The sequence below is a fragment of the Hypanus sabinus genome, chromosome 6, assembly GCF_030144855.1.
Source record: "Hypanus sabinus isolate sHypSab1 chromosome 6, sHypSab1.hap1, whole genome shotgun sequence".
Lineage (NCBI taxonomy): Eukaryota > Metazoa > Chordata > Chondrichthyes > Myliobatiformes > Dasyatidae > Hypanus > Hypanus sabinus.
In genome coordinates, this window is record NC_082711.1 from 159,496,390 (window position 1) to 159,516,107 (window position 19,718).

Here is a 19,718-nt window from a genome sequence, read left to right on the forward strand (position 1 = left end):
AACTCCTGATTTTGTTTGCAGGCTTAACAACATCTTTCTCCAGGACCACTCGACTATCTACTCTGGCACTCTGGTTCCCACCCCACTGCAACTCTACTTTAAACCACCAGCGTCATCCCCCATGCACCACGAGCAAACATTCCCAATTGGATATTGGTCCCTCCTGTCTATTCACCCAAACAATAAATCACCTGTCACTACAGCTTGCCTCTTTTCCACCTTCCCTTCTGAGCCTTAGAGCCAGACTCAGTGCCAAAGACCTGACTGCTGTGACCTTCATCTGCTAAGTCAATTCCTGCCCTAACATGGGCTGAGAAAACAGGCACATGAGCGCACTGGCTGCCTACCCCCTTCCCACTCCTGATGGTCACCACATTACCTGTGTCCTGCTCCTTGGGTGTAACTACCTCCCTTAATGTCCTGTCAATCAACCCCTCAGCCTCCCGAAAGATCGGAAGTTAATTTGGACAGGCAGTCAAGAAATCAGTTTGATGAATAGTTGAACTGGCCCTCACCAATTATCTACCGCAGATATATCAGTCCATGAAAGCACAGGTACAAGTGATCACCTCAATCCTACTTGTGAAATCAAACTTCCTTCCGCTCTTCACGGGCATTGTCTAAAATAATATTAAATGACAAAGTCAGAATATATCTGGCAGCTCAAACTCAGCATCCACGAGGTTTTGTGGACAATCAGAAGCAGTAGCAATGACACACAACTCACCACATTGTCCATTCTATCATTAAACTCAAGGCTGTAAACCAACCCCGATTAATGAGATATAGAGGGGCATGGTGGGATCAGCATCAGACACATCAAAAACTTGTTTCCAAGAAAGGAAAAGCCTACAAAAAGCAGTGTACACAGCCTATTCCATTAAAGGAAAAGCTCTCCCCACCATTGAGCACATCTACAAGGGCTGTAGTCACAAGGAAGTAGCATCTATCATCAGGCCACGTTCTCTTCTTGCTGCTGCCATCGGGAAGGAGGTACAGGAGCCTGAGGTCCCATACCAGCTAGTTCAGGAACAGTTATTATTCTTCAACCATTAGGCTCTTGAACCAGTGCGGACCACTTCACTGACCTCAACACTGAACCGATTCCACAATTCATGTTCTCATGCTTGCTTGCTTGATTGATTGAAGTACATGGTGACATATAGATACTATAATAAATTCTAACCAAGCTGTTCCAGTAGTATAATTAAAACTCCTGCATTCATCCAGCAACATGGACAACTGCAAAGGGAGGTCCTGTCCACAAAAACCACAACAAATCATGTCATGCAAATTATTGCTACTCAGCTGCTTTCAAATAGAAACGAAACGATGGATGGTGTCACTAACAGTGCTGTCAGGTTGCGCTTATTCAGCAGCAAACTGCTCACCAGTCTCCAGTTTGCACGTCAAAAGAACCACTCGGATCTAGACCTCATCACAGCTTCGTTCAAACCAGAGTGAGATGAAATTGACTGTCCTTGCTACCAAAGTAACATTAGACTAAGTTTAGCATCACTCATAAAACTTAAGTTAGTGGTCAGAGTGACAGCTTGTACAAAGATTGCTTTAGCTTCCGGAATGCCCACTGACGATTGCGCAAGTTCAAATCCATTTGTGAATCCACAGTATAAAAATGAAGCGGCTCATGTCTGAATGCAATGTCCAGGCATGATCAGGTATAAACGTCAATAAACTACAAAATAACCAGGTTCAATAAAAAAAAAATCGAACCAGGCATTCAATTACTTTCACCAAATCCCCCACCAGCAATATTATTAGGTCTCACTGGTAAAAACTCAACAGGGCTAGCCACATGAATACCAGGGGTATAAGAGAAGGTCAGATGCTGGCTGTCCTGACTGTTCACCATCTGGAAAGCAAATCAGAAGCATGATGGATTAATCTCTACTTGCCTGGATAATGGCAACTCCAACATCACTCTAGCTGCTTGACATCATCCAAAACAAAGCACCTGTTTGTCACCCTAAATCTTAACCACAAATTACTGTAATGTATGCCATCTGTAACTGCACTGCAGAGAAACAGCACAGAACACAGACAACACAGCACGTTACGGGTCCTCTGGCCCACAATGTTGAGGTGAGCTTTTAACCTACTCCACTAGCAATCTAACCCTTTGCTCCTTGTCAAACTGTGCTCGCCAGCACTTATCAAACCTGTGGCCTCTACCACCAAACACGGAGCAGAACATCACCCCTACCCTTAAAGTTCCCTTAAACATATTCTTCACCTGCAAATATTTTGCTGTTCCTTCACCGTTTCTGACTGTAGATCCTGGAACTCCTTATCCATCAGTATTTGTGACAGGATCTTCAGAAGAAAGATCGCAGCTACTTAACAAGGTGGCTCATCACAATCTTCTCAATGGAAAATGGGAGCCAGTTCTTGGCAAATGCAGAAGTGAGTGGTCAAATTTACTATTCCCTTCAGTGATCTGCCAAGTCATTGATAGATCGATGAAAAGGATATTTGAGGAGCACATCTCAGGCTTGGCACAAAATTACTGATCTATTGGGCAGCAGTTAACATTAAACACAAGAAATTCTGCAGATGCTGGAAATCCAAGAGCAACATAGATAAAAATCCTGGAGGAACAGCAGTATCCATGGAAAACAGTTGGCATTTCAGACAGAGACCCTTCTTCAGGACTGGAAAGGAAGGGGAAAATAAAAGGGGGGGGGAGGGAGGAGAAGGACTATAGCTAGACAGTGATAGGTAAAGCCAAGTGGGTGAGAGAGGTGAAGGGCAGGAAAAGAAGTAATCTGATAGAAGAGAGTAGACCATAGGAAAATGGGGGGTGGGGGAAGGGGGATGGATCCAGGGGAAAGTGGTAGGCAGGTGAGAAAGGTAAAAGGCCAGAGTGGAGAATAGAAGAGGGAATGAGGAGGGATTTTATTAAATCAGAAGGAGAAATTGATATTCATGCCAACAGGACAGAAGCTAACCAAAAGGAATATAAGGTGTTGTTCCTTCACCCTGAGGATGGCTTCATCATAGCACCAGAGGACACAAGAGGCACTCCTCTATCACTGTTAAAGTGGCTAGAAAATGGGGAGAGCATTAATGTCTGGGAAGTGGAGGAGATGCGGGGAAGGGCAACATCAAGCAGTTAACTTTGCCTTCCTACACATTTCTGAAATTCAGACAACCTACAATAGAACATGAAATAACACCTGGGCTGCTTAGAGAAATTAAAGAGCAAGGGATGATAGGGTGCAAAATAACACACATCCACCCTCTGCAACTTTAAGTATTGACATTACTCTGAATCAGTGTAAATTCTCACTTAGTTTAACCTAATGTTCATTTAAGTATTTTCAAACTGTAACAAACAATAAAGGTTTCTAAAACTTTAATACCAATGTGATTTAAGAAGTAATTCCACTGGCAGCAATTAAACCAATGTAAGAAGCTGCAATGGATCCAAGCTAAAGTACTTCATCCTTTGGATGACCCATTTCAAATAGAAGCTTCACATTACTGCTCAAGCTCTTTTCATTAATTCTACACTAAAACTAACAGCATGAACACAGGATAATTTTGCACCTCATAATTTATTTACAAAGCAGGGCCTAATGCACATACCTTAATACAGCAAAACCTATTTCTCAAAGTAAAGAACTCAATTGCCCTTATACACCTTATCATGTCATTTGATAGGGCTTTTTTAATGCCAGGACATATTATCTCATCAAGTCAAATCTAGATTTATGAAATGCCCCAAGGTTTATCTTATTCCCATTGCTCTACAATCTAACCTTAACATTCATCAATGTGTTTACAAATGAGATGCTTTCAAATAACGGTTATTTCACATCATGTTTTTTTCTACTACACCATTCATGTCACAGAAATTTCCTGCAATTCCATTTGCCTGCCAATTGTACTATGATATTCTTGATCGATTCATAGTTTCCAGCCACAGAAATTACCTGCATTTTTGTATTTCTTCATTGAATTATTATTCATTCTGCTTTATCAGCACTATCATCACAATTTTTTCCAATCACTTATTCCCCCACCTGTACATCTTCAATCCAACTGAAGTCTTAAAATGAAACAAAATGTAAAACCCATCAATTGTATCATTATTATGCATGATTCAATCGAAGGTGATGGGTCAGAAAAGATACATAGTGATAACTTTTAAAATATTGAAAACAATAAGTAAACACAAAAAGAAAATAAAGGCGTTAATCAAACCAACGTTGATAGGTTAGGACTGTATTCTTTAGAATGTAGAGGAGATTTGATAGAGCTTTACAAAAGTATGACGGGAAAATACAAGCAGGCTTTTTCCACTGAGGTTGGGCGAGACTACAAGAAAAGGTCATGCATTAAGGGTGAAAATGAGAAGTTTAAGGGGAACAAGAGGGGAAACATCTTCACTCAGAGGGATTTGAGAGTGTGGAATGCCCTGCCAGCACAAGTGGTGCATGTGAGCTCAATTTCAACGTTTAACAGAAGTTTGGATAGATACATGGATAGTAAGGGTATGGAGGGCTATGATCCCAGCGCTGGTCGATGAGAGTTGGCAGTTTAAATGGTTTTGGCATGGACTAGATGGGCAAGGGCCCGTTTCTGTGCTGCACCTCTCTATGACACTTTGGAGGTAAATATAACTGGACCACTAAACAGCAAAATTGTCAAGTTCTGCCAAACTGGCTTCCTCCAGTCTCAGGAGCATCAATACCTACACCTACTAGAGCCAGAAGAACATAGGGAGTATCATGGACCATCACAAGTGTCTGGAAATAAACTAGGGTTTCTTTCAGCCCTTCCCTATGCAAACGATAGGAATGTGAGGTATGGCAAATGAAAAGAGAAATGTGCAAATTCTAATTCTAAACTTATCACAGTGAAATTAAACATACACTTAAATTAGCTTATTATGGTCACATAACAAGGTACAGTGAAAAACCTGTCTTGCATACTGCATACACAAATCAATTCATTAACTAGTGTATTGAGGAGGTGCAAGGTAAAACAGCAAGAGCATGCAGAACAAGGTGTAACAGCTACAGGGACAGTGTAGTGCCAGGTAGACAATATGTGCTGGGGTACCGAGACAATGATTTGATGTTTTTTGGTGGGGTCCAGACAATAGTTTGATGTTTTTTGGTGGGGTTCAGACAATGGTTTGATATTTTTTGATGGAATCCAATATGTACCCTTTAAAAGCGTTCACTGATTTGGCAAAAGTATCAGACAGAAGTTGAAAATGCATGTTTATTTAAAACACAAGTCATCGTGATCTAGAATATGTGGCCTAACAAGGAATGCAGAATCCGATTCAGTCACAAACTTCAGAAGTAAATAGGATAAATACTTAAACGGGAAAATATGCAGAGACAATGTGAAAAATGGCATGGAAGAATCTGCACAGCTTTAAATAGCTGCTCAGTAACAAAGCATCAAATGGCCTCTACCAGTGGAGTGAAATTCAGAAACCTTCAGAAACTAAGTTCAGTTCTGCTACGTGCCTTACCTTGTCTCTTGATCGGAAGGTGAAGAACTTTGGGAATTCTCTCTGTATAAAAAAAAAGAGGGTGAGAGAAGAGAAAAGTCTTTAAAATAACAATGCCTTTGTAGACATACAAAGATTTTGTGTTAAAAAAAAGAATTCAGCCTCTGAAAGTAACCACTATAAATCACATTTATACATTTAGCATCCACAGAACTTCCAGCGGATCGGGCCACTGATAGTATTGCCGGGAAAAGAAAAATTACTCCGGCAGCCATAAAAAAAATTCATTAACATAGTTTTTCTTTCTCTGGAACAATAAAGAAAAGCAGCTTTTAGAGGTTTATTTCTCCCTACAGACCTGGCATTATTGCTTTGCAAATGCAACTTGGCTGATGCAATTGTTGGGATAATGGCTGTGAGATATTTAATGGCCATAATGCCAATTTCCATGAAAATATTATCACCATATAAAAGGTACTGCTCCGTAAAAACTGAAATCAGTGCTACCTAATATTGGTTTTGGGAAAGGCTTTTCTTTTAACCCACTCACCACCCCCTCCCCCTGCACTCTCCTTCTCACCCAAGTCAATACCACTTACATCAGATTGAACCTGAACATCCTGCAGTGTCTATGGAGGACATTAGCCCCTGCTGTGGCAAAGCAGTCAGCCATTACCTAGACAATCATAATAATGTGCTTAATTTAACTGCTCAAGACACCCTGGTACTCGGGAAATTTGAAAACAAGCAAGAAAATAAATAATTTTATCTTGCTATTGCATTGATAATCAGGTTGCATGGCTGATAAGAAGAGAGATTACATAATTATTGGACCAGCTATGCACCCCTTGCCCACTTCCCTGTGGTGCTTATTACAGAGACAGTAAATAAAATTATTAAGTGTGGTATCTGCGGATTGTTTCATTTGCTGATGAGGAAAGTGCATCAGAAAGTGAAAGCAATTGCAAATGCAATCCATTTAAATTTAAAGGAATGAATAGAAGATAAATTCTCAACTGATAAGAACTGAACTGCAAGTAGATTGTGCCACTTCTATCTAACTAGTTTATTAAACCGGGTCAACTTACTCCTTACTGCAAGTGATACAAGGTGAAATATAACCCAGAAAATAAACTAAATTATACTGTGCAACACTTGGAATGAATGCTTTGAGTGCTCCTGAAATTCGCAGTATAATTTCTTTGCTCATGTGTTACACCCGAGTTAAAATAAGAGTCAAAGAAATTTCATAAACAGATACTGCAGTGCAATTTTGACCATTAAATGCCAGAAGGCAGCGTGCAAATTCCTTGCTACACTTCTATTCAGAATGAAAATCAGGTTTAATATCACCGGCATATGGTGTGAAATTTGTTAACTTTGCAGCAGCAGTGCAACGTTAGATTGTTAAAGTAAATAAGTAGTGTAAAACAATTAGAAATCAACAAGCAATGTGTTAGTGTTCATAGATTCAAAGTACATTCAGAAATTGGATGGTAGAGGGGAAAAAGCTGTTCCTGAATTATTGTGTAAGAGTCTGTACCTCTGTACCTCCCTCCTGATGGTAGCAATAAGGAGAGGGCATGACCTTGGTGATGGGGGTCCTTAACGATGGGGGACAATGCCTTTTTGAGGCACCATACCTTGAAGATGTCCTGGATACTATGGAGGCTAGTGCCCATGACGGAGCTGACTAATTTTACAAAACCTTACTAGTCCGCAAATACACTATAGACCTGGACACCTGCTCTGCGGCTGAAAGACAGAGTCTGCGTGTGGGTGGTGAGTAGGTGGGAGAGAGGAAAAGGGATGTTTTACTAGTGTTGTTTTGTCGTTTGTTGTGTTTTGTGTTGTTCTGCCGAGCATTATGAGCATGCTGTTAGTGCCCTTATGGGTGACACCTACGGGCTCTCCCAGCACATCCTTAGGTTCTGTTGGTTGCTGACACAAAGGTCGCATTTCACTGTATTTTCAATGCACGTATGATAAATAAATTAATCTGAATATGAAAAGGCCTTGGGAATGCTAGAAAGGACATGAAATTACTGAGCCCAAAGCAAAGTAGTTTTGATCTTTGTAAATTTTAGTGCAGGTGATTAACAGAAAACAAAACAGATGATGATCTTTCATGGATTGCGAGGGGAAAGAAGTTTGATGCTGAAATAACCAAAATGGAACCACAGTTCCAAGCACTGTCAAATAAATCTGCAGTTTTAAAACTCATTGAGGCATCCTTGTAAAATGTTCATCAGGTGGGTTGCAGATCTCAGTTACTGCAACGTATAGAAAATAGAAGATGTACATTGTGCAAGAGGTGCTTTTTACTTCAGTTATACATAATTCCCTTCCCTACACCACTCTGGGAGTATCTTCACCAGGAAGACTGCATTAAGGGTAGCTGACCACCCCCTGAAGACATATGTACAATGTCCTGGGTATGTTACTCAAAATGGCCTCTTTGGTTTGTTACAAGTAGGAATGTTTCTTTGTCGGATAAGTGTTTCTCTAGCCGTTGTTTCACTTTAGAATGGCTGATATGGTAATTGTATTCATTTGTTAATCAATGGGGAATGTCATTGTGTCTTGTGATGCTGGGAACTTGGGGGAGGGGTTTTTCGCGGGTTTTTTGGGGGAGGCCGAGGAAGACATGGAAGAAGGTGGACGTGTGCTGGACTGCTCGTAAGACCACCGGGGTGGTCCCAGGTGCGACGGCCGGATGGGTCGATTGGTTCGTTGATTGAGCTCCAACGAGTGCACTAAACAGACTGAACTTTGATAAGTGGCGCCTTTTGTTTTTTTTCCTTGTGTATATATATTGTATTGCTTACTACTCTTTTTAATTTTAGTAAACTCTTTAAAGTGTATTTCATAACGGTATTTGTTGTGGATTTGATACTGTTGGCGGGCTCGAGGCGTAAACTCGATTCTCACAGCACCTGCGTGTACGGGAGGTGGGTTGGAGAGTGGCTGGATCCCTTTTTCCCCTAGACATATACCAGCCTGTGGGTAAGTGTTACATTTGTGGGGGCTCGTCCGGGATTGGATTGTCAGGGGCTGTGGAATCGCGCAGGCAGCAGAGGAAGATGGACAGAGATAAGTTTGTTTGTTGGTGCCAGTTTGAAGATGTACCGGTACAGTACGCATGCGTAGTGAGCGGAGTGGATTTTCGAGTTTCAGGAGACGTGATAGTGCGGGGTTTAAGTTCGGTGAAGGGTATTGGGCAGGTAGAATTGGTAGCTAGACGGTGTGGTAAAGAGGTGGGGTCTAGCTGGGTGTTGGTTCGTACGAGTACTGAAGTCAGGACGGTGGAACTGCCGGCGACGGTCAGTGTACCGGGGGAGGCGGGCCCGTGGGGGCTCCACTTCTACAAGGATGAGGCTGAGGAGTTAGAGCTAGAGGTGGACCCCAGAGAGGTGCCCGGCACTAGTAAAGGGAGGTGGGAGGAGGGAGTCGTGACTAAGCCCCGCTCCCCAGGTAGGGTGGAAGCCTCGGAGCTGGCAGCCGCACTTTATTCCCTGGTGGGGGTGGCCGAGAGGCCACGGCTGAAGCTGGGGGTGTTCTCCGGAGCCAAGCCTACTCCGGATGGGGAGGTGGACTATGAGACCTGGATCGAGCATACGTCTTTGATGTTAGAGGAGTGGCCAGGTTCAGAGGAGGAGAAGAGGCAGCGATTGCTGGGAAGTTTGAGGGGTTTAGCAGCCACAACCATCCGGGAGTTGAAAGCTGAGAAGCCTGGGGCCTCAGTGGAAGACTGCCTAGAAGTTTTGGAGGGAGCGTTTGGGTTGTCAGGGGAACCCTGGCTGCTTTTAGCAGAGTTTCAACGCCTGGAACAATGGAGAGGGGAAAAGCTCTCCGAGTATATATTTAGGATGGAGGGGATGCTCTCGGGGCTGCGGCGCCGAGGGGTAGTGAAGGCGACTGACGTGGCTAGCGTGAGGATGAGTCAACTATTCAGTGGCTCTCTGGAGGAGGACAAGGTGGCGTGGACTATCCGGCAGGCTTATAGGAAAGGTCCCCCTCCATCCTTCGGGCCACTGATTAGAGAGGTGCGAGAGGAAGAGAGAGCATTGGGGCGGAAAAGGGGCACGGGCCTACGGGAGCGATCCTCAGCGATACAGGAAGTGGTGGCTGAGTGGAGGAATGACAAACCCCCGGGGAGTAGGGAACCCCCTTTGGAGGGGAGGGACAGGGGAGGTACCTACTCTCAGGGGCGATCAGTGCAGTGGATTGGGAGCAGGAGCCGTCCTGGGAGAGGAGGGGCAGCCGGCAGTGTGTGCTATAGCTGTGGAGAGGAGGGTCACTTTAGGTGGGATTGTGAGAGACAAGGAGTCCCGCGGAGGACAAGCCCCCCTGCGACTAAGAAGGGAGAGGTGTCGGGGAAACTTAGGAGAGGCTCAGTGAGGGAATGGACTGGAGCCTCTGGAGGAACACGTTCCCAGAGATCAGCCAGAAGACCACCGGGTGCCCACGCCTCTGTTCCGGATGGGCTGGTAGGACCCCGTGCCAGTGTGGGTCTACGGATAGAGGGAGTTTACGCAAAAGCCGTTCTTGATACTGGATCGCAGGTGACCTTATTGTACCGGTCTTTCTACAATCAACATCTAAAGCATTTGCCCGTAACACCATTTGACGCCCTGCAGATTTGGGGTGTGAGCGAGGGTGACTACCCGTACGATGGGTACCTATCGGTGAGATTGGAGTTCTCGGAGGGCGATGTGGGAGTGTCGGAAGCTATTGAGACGTTGGTGTTGGTGTGTCCTGACCCGGTGGAAACCGGTGGTGCTGCCCTCCTGGTGGGGACTAACTCCCCAGTTGTGCGACGGCTCCTGGGAGCTTGTAAGGAGAAAGGGGGGGAAGACTTTCTGGAGACCCTCTCGGTGCATCCAGTGTTTCGAGCAGTGTTCGAAGAAGGGGTTGCCTCCCAAGGGCTGGACCCGGAGTGTAAACGAGGGACGGTGTGGTGTACGCAGGCGAGGCCCAAGGTGATCCAACCAGGGGAGGTAGCACTAGTGATGGGGACCCCCAGATTCCCAGGAGTGCCGACAGGAGAAGCCCTGTTAGTAGATGCCCCAGACGATCTTGAAGGGGAGACACGATTTCCGGCGGGGGCGCTGGTGAGGCCCGAAGTGCAGAGACCAGGGGTGGTACATGCGAGGCGTATAGCTATAAGTGTCAGGAACACCACGGCAAGAGAAATCACCTTTAAGAGGGGAATGCCGCTGGCACATCTGTTCCCGGTGACGGTAATGTCCAGCGCACCAGTGCGGACCCCTAACGGGGAGGGATCGGAGCATCGAAGGGAGCTGACCGCTGAAGCCTTTAACTTCGGGGATTCCCCAGTGTCGCCGGAGTGGAAACGCAGGCTAGTGGAGAAGATGCTGAAGATGGAAGCTGTTTTTTCTCGGGGCGAGTTTGATGTTGGCTGCTCCAAAAGCACTCGCCACACCATCCGGGTGACGGAGGACACCCCGTTCCGAGAGAGATCCCGGCGGCTGGCTCCGGCAGATGTTGAGGACGTGCGACAGCACTTGTGCAAGTTGAAGGAGGCCGAAATCATAGCTGAGTCTCGAAGTCCTTATGCGTCCCCAATAGTGGTGGCACGGAAGAAGAATGGGCGAGTGCGCATGTGTGTTGACTACAGGACGTTGAATCGGCGAACTGTCCCTGATCAATATACTGTCCCAAGAGTCGAGGATGCGTTGGCCTGCCTGAGCGGTGCAAAGTGGTTCAGTGTGCTGGATTTAAGAAGTGGGTATTACCAGATCCCGATGAGTGCGGCCGATAAAGAGAAGACCGCTTTTATCTGCCCACTGGGGTTCTTTCAGTTCGAACGAATGCCCCAAGGCATATCCGGAGCCCCAGCCACCTTCCAGAGGCTCATGGAGAGAACTGTGGGGGATATGAATCTGTTGGAGGTGCTGGTGTACCTGGACGATTTGATAGTGTTTGGATCGACTTTGGAGGAACATGAGGAGAGACTGTTGAAGGTGTTGGGCCGGCTTAATGAAGAAGGGTTGAAGCTTTCCCTGGACAAATGCCAGTTCTGCAAGTCGTCGGTTAACTACATTGGCCATATCATTTCGCGAGAGGGAGTGGCTACTGATCCAACCAAGATAGAGGCTGTGACCACCTGGCCGAGACCCCAGAAAGTGGGTGCTCTGCGCTCATTTTTGGGGTTCTGTGGGTATTACCGGCGATTTGTGAAAGGATACGCCAAAGTGTGTCACCCGTTAACTCAGCTGTTGTGTGGCTATCCCCCGGTGGGGAAGAAGAGGACGGGGAACCAGAGGCAGGATGCTGGAGGATACTGGAACCCGGCGGAACCTTTTGGCTCGAGATGGGATGATCAATGTGAAGAGGCGTTCCGATCTTTGAAAAGGGCACTGACCCAGGCCCCGGTGTTGGCTTTTGCCGATCCCCAGAAGCCATATGTGCTGCACACGGATGCCAGCCGAGAGGGTCTCGGGGCTGTTCTGTACCAGGAGCATGGCAAAGCATTGAGGCCGGTAGCCTTTGTCAGCCGAAGCTTGTCGCCATCGGAGAGAAACTATCCCACTCACAAGTTGGAGTTCCTGGCGCTGAAGTGGGCGGTGGTGGACAAGCTGGGCGATTACCTTTACGGAGCCAAGTTTGAGGTGAGAACGGATAACAATCCTCTCACTTATATTTTGACTTCGGCGAAGCTGGATGCCACAGGACATCGGTGGCTGGCGGCATTGTCGGTATATGATTTCAGCCTGAGGTACCGCCCCGGAAGCAAGAATATCGATGCGGATGCATTGTCTCGTCGGGAGCCGGGGGAGGAGGAGAAGGACGAGGAGTGGGAGAGTGTCCCTGCCCCTGGAGTGAAGGCGATGTGTCAGTTTGTTATCACCGTGAAGGCCGAGGGAAGAGGGAGGCTGGAACGAGCCGTGGACCATTTGGGGGTTTTTGACGACGCCATACCCCTAGTTTACTGTGACCTGACCGCTCTGGGGACTAAACAGTTGCCGGAACTGAGTCCGGGGGAAGTGGCAACTGCTCAGCAAAATGACCCGGGCATTGGCACAGTGTGGAGAGCGGTCGAGAAGGGGGATGGGGCGTTGGCTGAGAAGGCGAAACAACCATATGTGCCTCTGTTGTTGAAGGAGTGGTCTCGGTTGAAGTTAAAGAACAAAATCTTGTACCGGGTAACAACGCCTCCGGACCAACCCCGCTGTTGGCAACTGGTCCTGCCAGAGGAGTATCACCAGACTGTACTCCAGGCCTTACATGATGATTCTGGACATTTGGGGGTGGAAAAGACATATGGATTACTCAAAGACCGGTTCTACTGGCCCCGGATGAGGGGGGACGTCGAAGAATACTGTAGGGGATGCCGTCGTTGCATCCAGAGGAAGACCCTGCCAGCGTTGGCGGCTCCACTGTCGCACTTGCAGAGTGCGGGACCTCTGGACCTGATATGTATGGATTTCCTGTCGATTGAGCCTGACACCAGCAACACCGCGAATGTATTAGTCATCACCGATCATTACACTCGCTATGCTCAGGCATTTCCCACCAAGGATCAGAAGGCGACGACAGTGGCGAAGGTGCTATGGGAGAAGTACTTTGTGCATTACGGCCTTCCCAGGCGAATCCATAGTGATCAGGGGAGGGACTTTGAGAGCCGCCTTATCCAGGAATTACTGACTATGCTTGGGGTTGAGAAATCCAGGACTACCCCTTACCACCCACAGGGAGATCCTCAGCCAGAGAGATTCAACAGGACCCTGTTCGATATGCTTGGGACGCTGGAGATTGGGCAGAAAAGCAGGTGGAGTCGTCATATTGGACAATTGGTTCACTGTTACAATTGTACTCGCAATGAGGCTACAGGGTATTCACCCTATTATCTGATGTTTGGGCGGGAAGCGAGGTTGCCCATTGACGTGTGTTTTGGAGGTGGAGTGGGTGAATTTCCCGGGAAGTCCCATCTAAAGTACGTGTCCGACATGAAGAGGGAGTTACAGCGGGCGTACGAGTTGGCCGAGGCGGCGGCTACCAAACAAAATCAGCGGAATAAGATGCGGTATGATCGAAAGGTGAAGTTTGTACAATTATTACCGGGCGACCGGGTCCTTTTACGGAATTTGGGACTCCCTGGTAAGCACAAGTTGGCAGATCGATGGGCGGCCAGTCCCTATGTAATAGAGAGCCAGATGCCGAACCTGCCAGTTTACCGGGTGAAACCCGAGGATGGAAAAGGGCCTATCAAGGTACTCCATAGGAATCACCTGCTGCCACTGGGTCAAGCGGTGCAGGTGGATAAGGAGCCCGAGTGGGAGGTTACGCCCAGTACAAGGACTCTGCGAGGGAGCGGAGAACGGGAAGAGCCCGCTGCTGAAGAGCGGGGACGGGTCCCTCACTCGGGAATGGCTACCGATTCAGAGGAGGACGACTCAGATGAGTGGGTCCTGTTCCCATTCGCTAGTGCTCCAGTACCAGGAGAGGAGGCTCCTGGCCCTTCCCATACTGAATTGGGTGAGAGGAGGGAAGGTCTTGAGGGTCAGATGGAGAGGCAGACTACATTGGTGGGAGAGAGGGTGGAATCTGAGCGTGAGCCGGGGAGATCTCGGGTGAGGGAGGACCCCTGTGAGGAAGGGGGTGCGGGTCTGTCAGGTAGACCTGGGGTGTCCGAGACAGTGGGTTCGCAGGTGACGAGGGAGCCCAGTGGGGCAGAAGGGGTATGGAGATCTCAGAGGATTAGGCGCCCCCCGGAGCGGTTGACATATGTGGTACCGGGAGAACCGAGTGTGATTTCTACTGCTCTGGGTAGTTATGTCATTGCCTTCTGCACCTGGGTTGGGTTTTGTGTGTTGCGAGAAGCTTTGGGGACCTCTAGTAATGCCATGAGGGCATGACATTTGCTGGTGGGGAGAGAATGTACAATGTCCTGGGTATGTTACTCAAAATGGCCTCTTTGGTTTGTTACAAGTAGGAATGTTTCTTTGTCGGATAAGTGTTTCTCTAGCCGTTGTTTCACTTTAGAATGGCTGATATGGTAATTGTATTCATTTGTTAATCAATGGGGAATGTCATTGTGTCTTGTGATGCTGGGAACTTGGGGGAGGGGTTTTTCGCGGGTTTTTTGGGGGAGGCCGAGGAAGACATGGAAGAAGGTGGACGTGTGCTGGACTGCTCGTAAGACCACCGGGGTGGTCCCAGGTGCGACGGCCGGATGGGTCGATTGGTTCGTTGATTGAGCTCCAACGAGTGCACTAAACAGACTGAACTTTGATAAGTGGCGCCTTTTGTTTTTTTTCCTTGTGTATATATATTGTATTGCTTACTACTCTTTTTAATTTTAGTAAACTCTTTAAAGTGTATTTCATAACGGTATTTGTTGTGGATTTGATACTGTTGGCGGGCTCGAGGCGTAAACTCGATTCTCACAGCACCTGCGTGTACGGGAGGTGGGTTGGAGAGTGGCTGGATCCCTTTTTCCCCTAGACATATACCAGCCTGTGGGTAAGTGTTACACATATAATGTCTTTGCCATTATCAACACCACCATGGATGCTCCCAAGCCAAACTGCAAAAGGAGGAGGGTTGAGCGTGGGAATAGCAACCTTATTCCATAAGAACACTGAGCTACAGAACCCGCCAACAGAATCTCCTAAGACCTCATCCCTGGAAGATGAAGGATCTTCGTCTAGAAGACATGTGAAGTCGTGTGGTGAAAGTAGAAGCCACAGGGCCAATTAACCTTCTATCAGCCCAAGACAGACGACTCCGGTGAGCTGCTGTTGGTAACCTATGTCCATTCGAGGTGATGGGTTTAAGTAATAGTGATTGCCATCATCAGCATTATCTTGTTTAACTATACAAATAACTTACTCTGAAATTCACTTTTGAAATCATCATCTAGCTCAGTTACAAATGTTAAGTCCACAATTACCTAACCCCACAAATATCATCACACACAAGGTCCATCACAGATACAACCCTCCCCACCACTTAAGACATTTTTAAAGAGGCAGTCTGTGAAGAAGATGGTATCCATTACTAAAGACTATCTCCATCATGATGGCCCCTTCTCATTACTACTATAAGGGAGCAGATGAAGGAGCCTGAAGACACACACGTAGCGATTCAGAAACAGCTTCTTCCTCTCTGCCATTAGATTTCTGAAGGGTCCATGAACACTATTGTGTTATTCCTTTGCTTTGCACTATTTATTTTTGCAACTTAGGGTAAGTTTATGTCTCTACACTGTAATGTTGCTGCAAAACAAAAAATTTGACATCATTTAAGTCAGTGATAATAAATCTGATTCTGACTCTGTAGTAAACTTGCTTAATAGCTGACAAGAAAAGCAAGAAAATGAGTCTGAACTTCTGCCTTTGATTACAAAGACAAGTACAATTCGTTCCAATAGCTAATGTCCCAGACTAATCTCAAACCAGTTTTTTCATTTTAATCGGACAGAGAAGAATGTGTCAAACAAACCTGTCCTCAGATACTTACATGAAATCTCCGATCCACCTCATAATTACACTGCTTCCGGAAATCCTTTTGGATAGAATGAAAGGAAAATGGACAAGATCTGGCTGTTAGTTTAAGACTCAAACCTCAATTACCAATTAGCTGCCTCATGAAGCCAACTTTTAAAGCTTAACATCACTTGTTAAATTTTACCAGTCAAACCAAGAATAACATCTTAAAAGTCTAGTAAACCGGCAAAATGTTATCTCAACAAATACCATTGCATTAGATATCTAATGATGTCAAGCAGCCAGAAAAAGATGCACATGGTGCAGTGAATGATTACTTCCAACTGTGATCAGCATTTCATTGTTGTTAGAACTTTTTATACTGAGTGATGGCATTTGGACAAGGTCACCCCACACACAGAAAGGAGGAAAAGTGAGAGGACTATTACATCGTGGTAAATAATATTGCCAATTCATGCTTAGAAGGAAGGGATTTGAGAGAAGGGTTTTCATAATGTCTGGAGTGTAAAACAAAGGTACAATTAAAAACATGTAAGCCCAACAGTATGACAGGATAATAGCCAACAAAATAAGGCAAAGATAGTATGAGGGTTGAGGTCATTAACTGTGCTGGAATCTGCAGAAAGATTTTTCTTTGTTAATGTTGTGAAAGTAGTCATGGGCGTAGAAGGAACAATCATTAAGAGGAAAACGATTATCAAAATTGAACTTGATTAATTTAATCAGAGTATTTGAATTGTTGAATTTATTTTCCCCTGATACTTTATTGTATCTTTACTTCACGGAATGTGAGATTATTCTATCTTTCTGATTAACAGCTTTACATGTAAAAAACAAAGGGCAGAACCACTTTTAAGACAAATTATATGGAATTAACTACTTTTATATCCCATTAATACAAATGGATTTGGATTGAGAAATCAGTAAATTGGATAGTCAAGGGTTTAATCAATTAAATTACAGTTTGATGATATTCTTATTTTCTATGCAGGCCATTATGCTTTTGATTATTTGTTTGAGATAAATGAGAATTGTTTTAATGAGACAAAGTGGGCTATACCTTCTGTGCGACAAGGAAGGTCAGGCGCCGAATACCGTGGTCAAACAGAACTGATCTCTGGAAGAAAGAAAAAGACATTTTCAAACTACTGCAACAGACCAACGTTTTTGCCCAAATGGGTAAAGATAAATTCTATCTTTCTATCATGATGTAATAAGCCATACAAGCTGAAAGATCCAATCTAGTTCCAATCACATCGTGAGGAGCAGTATGGTGTAGAATTTGAGGTTTCTACAGAAAAATGCTTGTATGTTTGTATTTAGATATTGGGTGAACAGTTGGATGGTTTCAAATGGTTCTGCATTTCAATAGCACACCCACACACTATCATTGAGAAATCAGGCATGTGAACGACATAAAAGGGTGAACCTGTCACTGCAACCACTGGATCAACTCCTGTACACTAATTACCCTGCTATTTGCAGCAGCAGACCATTGGCCAGGCTGGATTTGTTTCAGAGTACTGCCTAAATTCACCATTAACTCACCACAGTTAATCAGCCAGTCACTGGTCATCTTTGCTGAGCACACCATCCTCATCCATAACCTGGCTGCACATCATGTCTACAAGCCTTTGCTCCTCCTTATCTGTGACCCAGCACATACCTTCCCACCTTCAATATTCATTGCTTTATTCAGCTCCCTAACTCTTCTAATCCTAATTTCAACCAGCTAACAAGCTACCTTGAACTATTTCATTGACCAGGGTATAGAACAAACCTTAAAACATTCTTGAATAATATAGGACTTATTTCCTTTGCCAAGTTAACCCAAGGTGGGTGTAGGCTCCATTTTTTAACCTGTCCAGGATTTGGTATGCTAAGAAGACTATTTCCTAAAGGCAGTAAAGGATTGAACAGACTGATGTAGCACTTCAGTTCTACGCAGGCCAGGCCAGGCGAGGGTAATTTTTGCTACCCTGAAGGATCAGAGTGAATGAATGAAAGTCAGGTGCCAAGCTAAAAACTTACATACATTTTTATTCCCTCAACATTTTCCCCCAAACCAAATTGAACTCTATCTGCCTTGGTGGGACCTGAACTTTCTGAAATATTAGCTCAGTAACAAACACCATGGCACTATACCCTTTGTTATTTATACAGAAACCTCTTATAAGCCTCCTATTAATAATAAACAATGATTAATTAGCATTTTGTTCTAGAACATTGATACTATTTTTCAGCTGAGGTTCTTATTATTTCTTGGACAATGACAGGTCATAAATCCAGTAGGAAGTTTGTTGTTCATGTAACATAAATGACCTAATCATGCAAAATGTCACCCAAACACTGAAATTCACTTTGTCAAAAAAATGAACTGATTATCAGGCACTAGCTGTCACACACTAGGGATTACCCACATGGGACATTCTCCAGGTGAAAATATTCATCCAGGAATCTCGGACATCTCGTCCAAACATAAGCGGCATTCAAATTATTGGATCTATGCCAGTTCTTCAAAGAAAATCTAACTGGTCTCAATTCCCTGCAGTGCTTCAAATTATTTTCCCCGTGCTCTGTCTGATTCTGTTCCATCGTACCTATAAACAGTGAACTTCCAATCGTAACCTAATTTAAACTAAATGGCCAGGGGATTGGGAACTGGAGTGATAGGGATGAGGATAGGGCACTTGGTTTCCAAGTCAATGCATTATGTAGTGAGACTGTGAGGAAGGGCAAACCGATGTCAGGGTGTAAGTACAGTCAGCGGAATGAGTTGAGGTGTAACATGGAGACAAAATCAAAAAGGGTGACGAATAAAGGACTGGAGGTCATACATTTGAATGCACACAGTATACAGAATAAGGTAGATGATCTTGTAGCGCAGTTAGATATTAGCAGATATGAGGTTATGGGCATCACTGAGTCTTGGCTGAAAGATGATAACATAGTTGGGAACCTGACATCCATAAATACATTTTGTATCGAAGACATGGACAGGTAGGCTGGATTGGTGGCTTTGTTGGTAAAAAAACAAAAATCAAATCTTTGGAAAGAGGTGACATAGGATCGGAAGATGTGGGTAGAGTTAAGAAACTGCAAGAGTAAAAAGACCCTGATGGGAATTATATACAAGCCTCCAAACATTAGCCAAGATGTAGGCTATAAATTACCACAGTAGGTAGATTGGGGAAATCAGTTTGGTGCTGGATCCCAAAAGAGGGAATATGTAGAATGCCTGCGAGATGACTTTTCAGAGCACTTTGGGGTTGAGCCCAATAGGGGAAAGATAATTCTGGAATGGGTGCTGTGTAATGAACCAGATTTGAATAGGAAGATGATTTTTAAGGTAAATAAATCTTTAGGAGGCAGTGATCATAATATGATAGAATTTTCCCTGCAGTATGAGAGGGAGACAATAAAGTCAGATGTATCAGTATTACAGTGGATGAGGGAGAAGCTGGCCAAAGCTGATTGGAAGGGGATACTATTAGAGATGATAGCAGAACAGCAATGGCTGAAGCTTCTGGGGGCAATTCAGAAAGTGCAGCATAGATGCATCCAAAAGATGAAGCAGCATTCTTAAGGGGCGGGGGGGGGGGGGGGGGGAAGACAATAGAAACAACCGTGGCTGACTGGAAGGATTGGGAAGCTTTTAAGAACCAACTAAAAAGCCATAAGGAGTGAAAAAATGAAATCTGAAGGTAAGCTAGCCAGTAATATCAGAAGATACCAGAAGTACTTTCAGATAT

At 45.1% G+C, this 19,718-nt stretch overlaps 1 protein-coding gene across 1 annotated transcript in view; it reads right to left on the minus strand.

The window, feature by feature from the left end:
• Positions 1-19,718, minus strand: part of acaca (acetyl-CoA carboxylase alpha) — a 286,714-nt gene that overhangs the window by 144,354 nt on the left and 122,642 nt on the right. Inside the window, exons 33-35 of the mRNA XM_059973293.1 lie at positions 17,027-17,083; positions 15,980-16,024; positions 5,513-5,554 (exon numbers count right to left, since the gene is read on the minus strand). Coding sequence (XP_059829276.1) covers positions 5,513-5,554; positions 15,980-16,024; positions 17,027-17,083 — 144 coding nt within the window. The remainder of the gene's footprint in view (positions 1-5,512; positions 5,555-15,979; positions 16,025-17,026; positions 17,084-19,718) is intronic.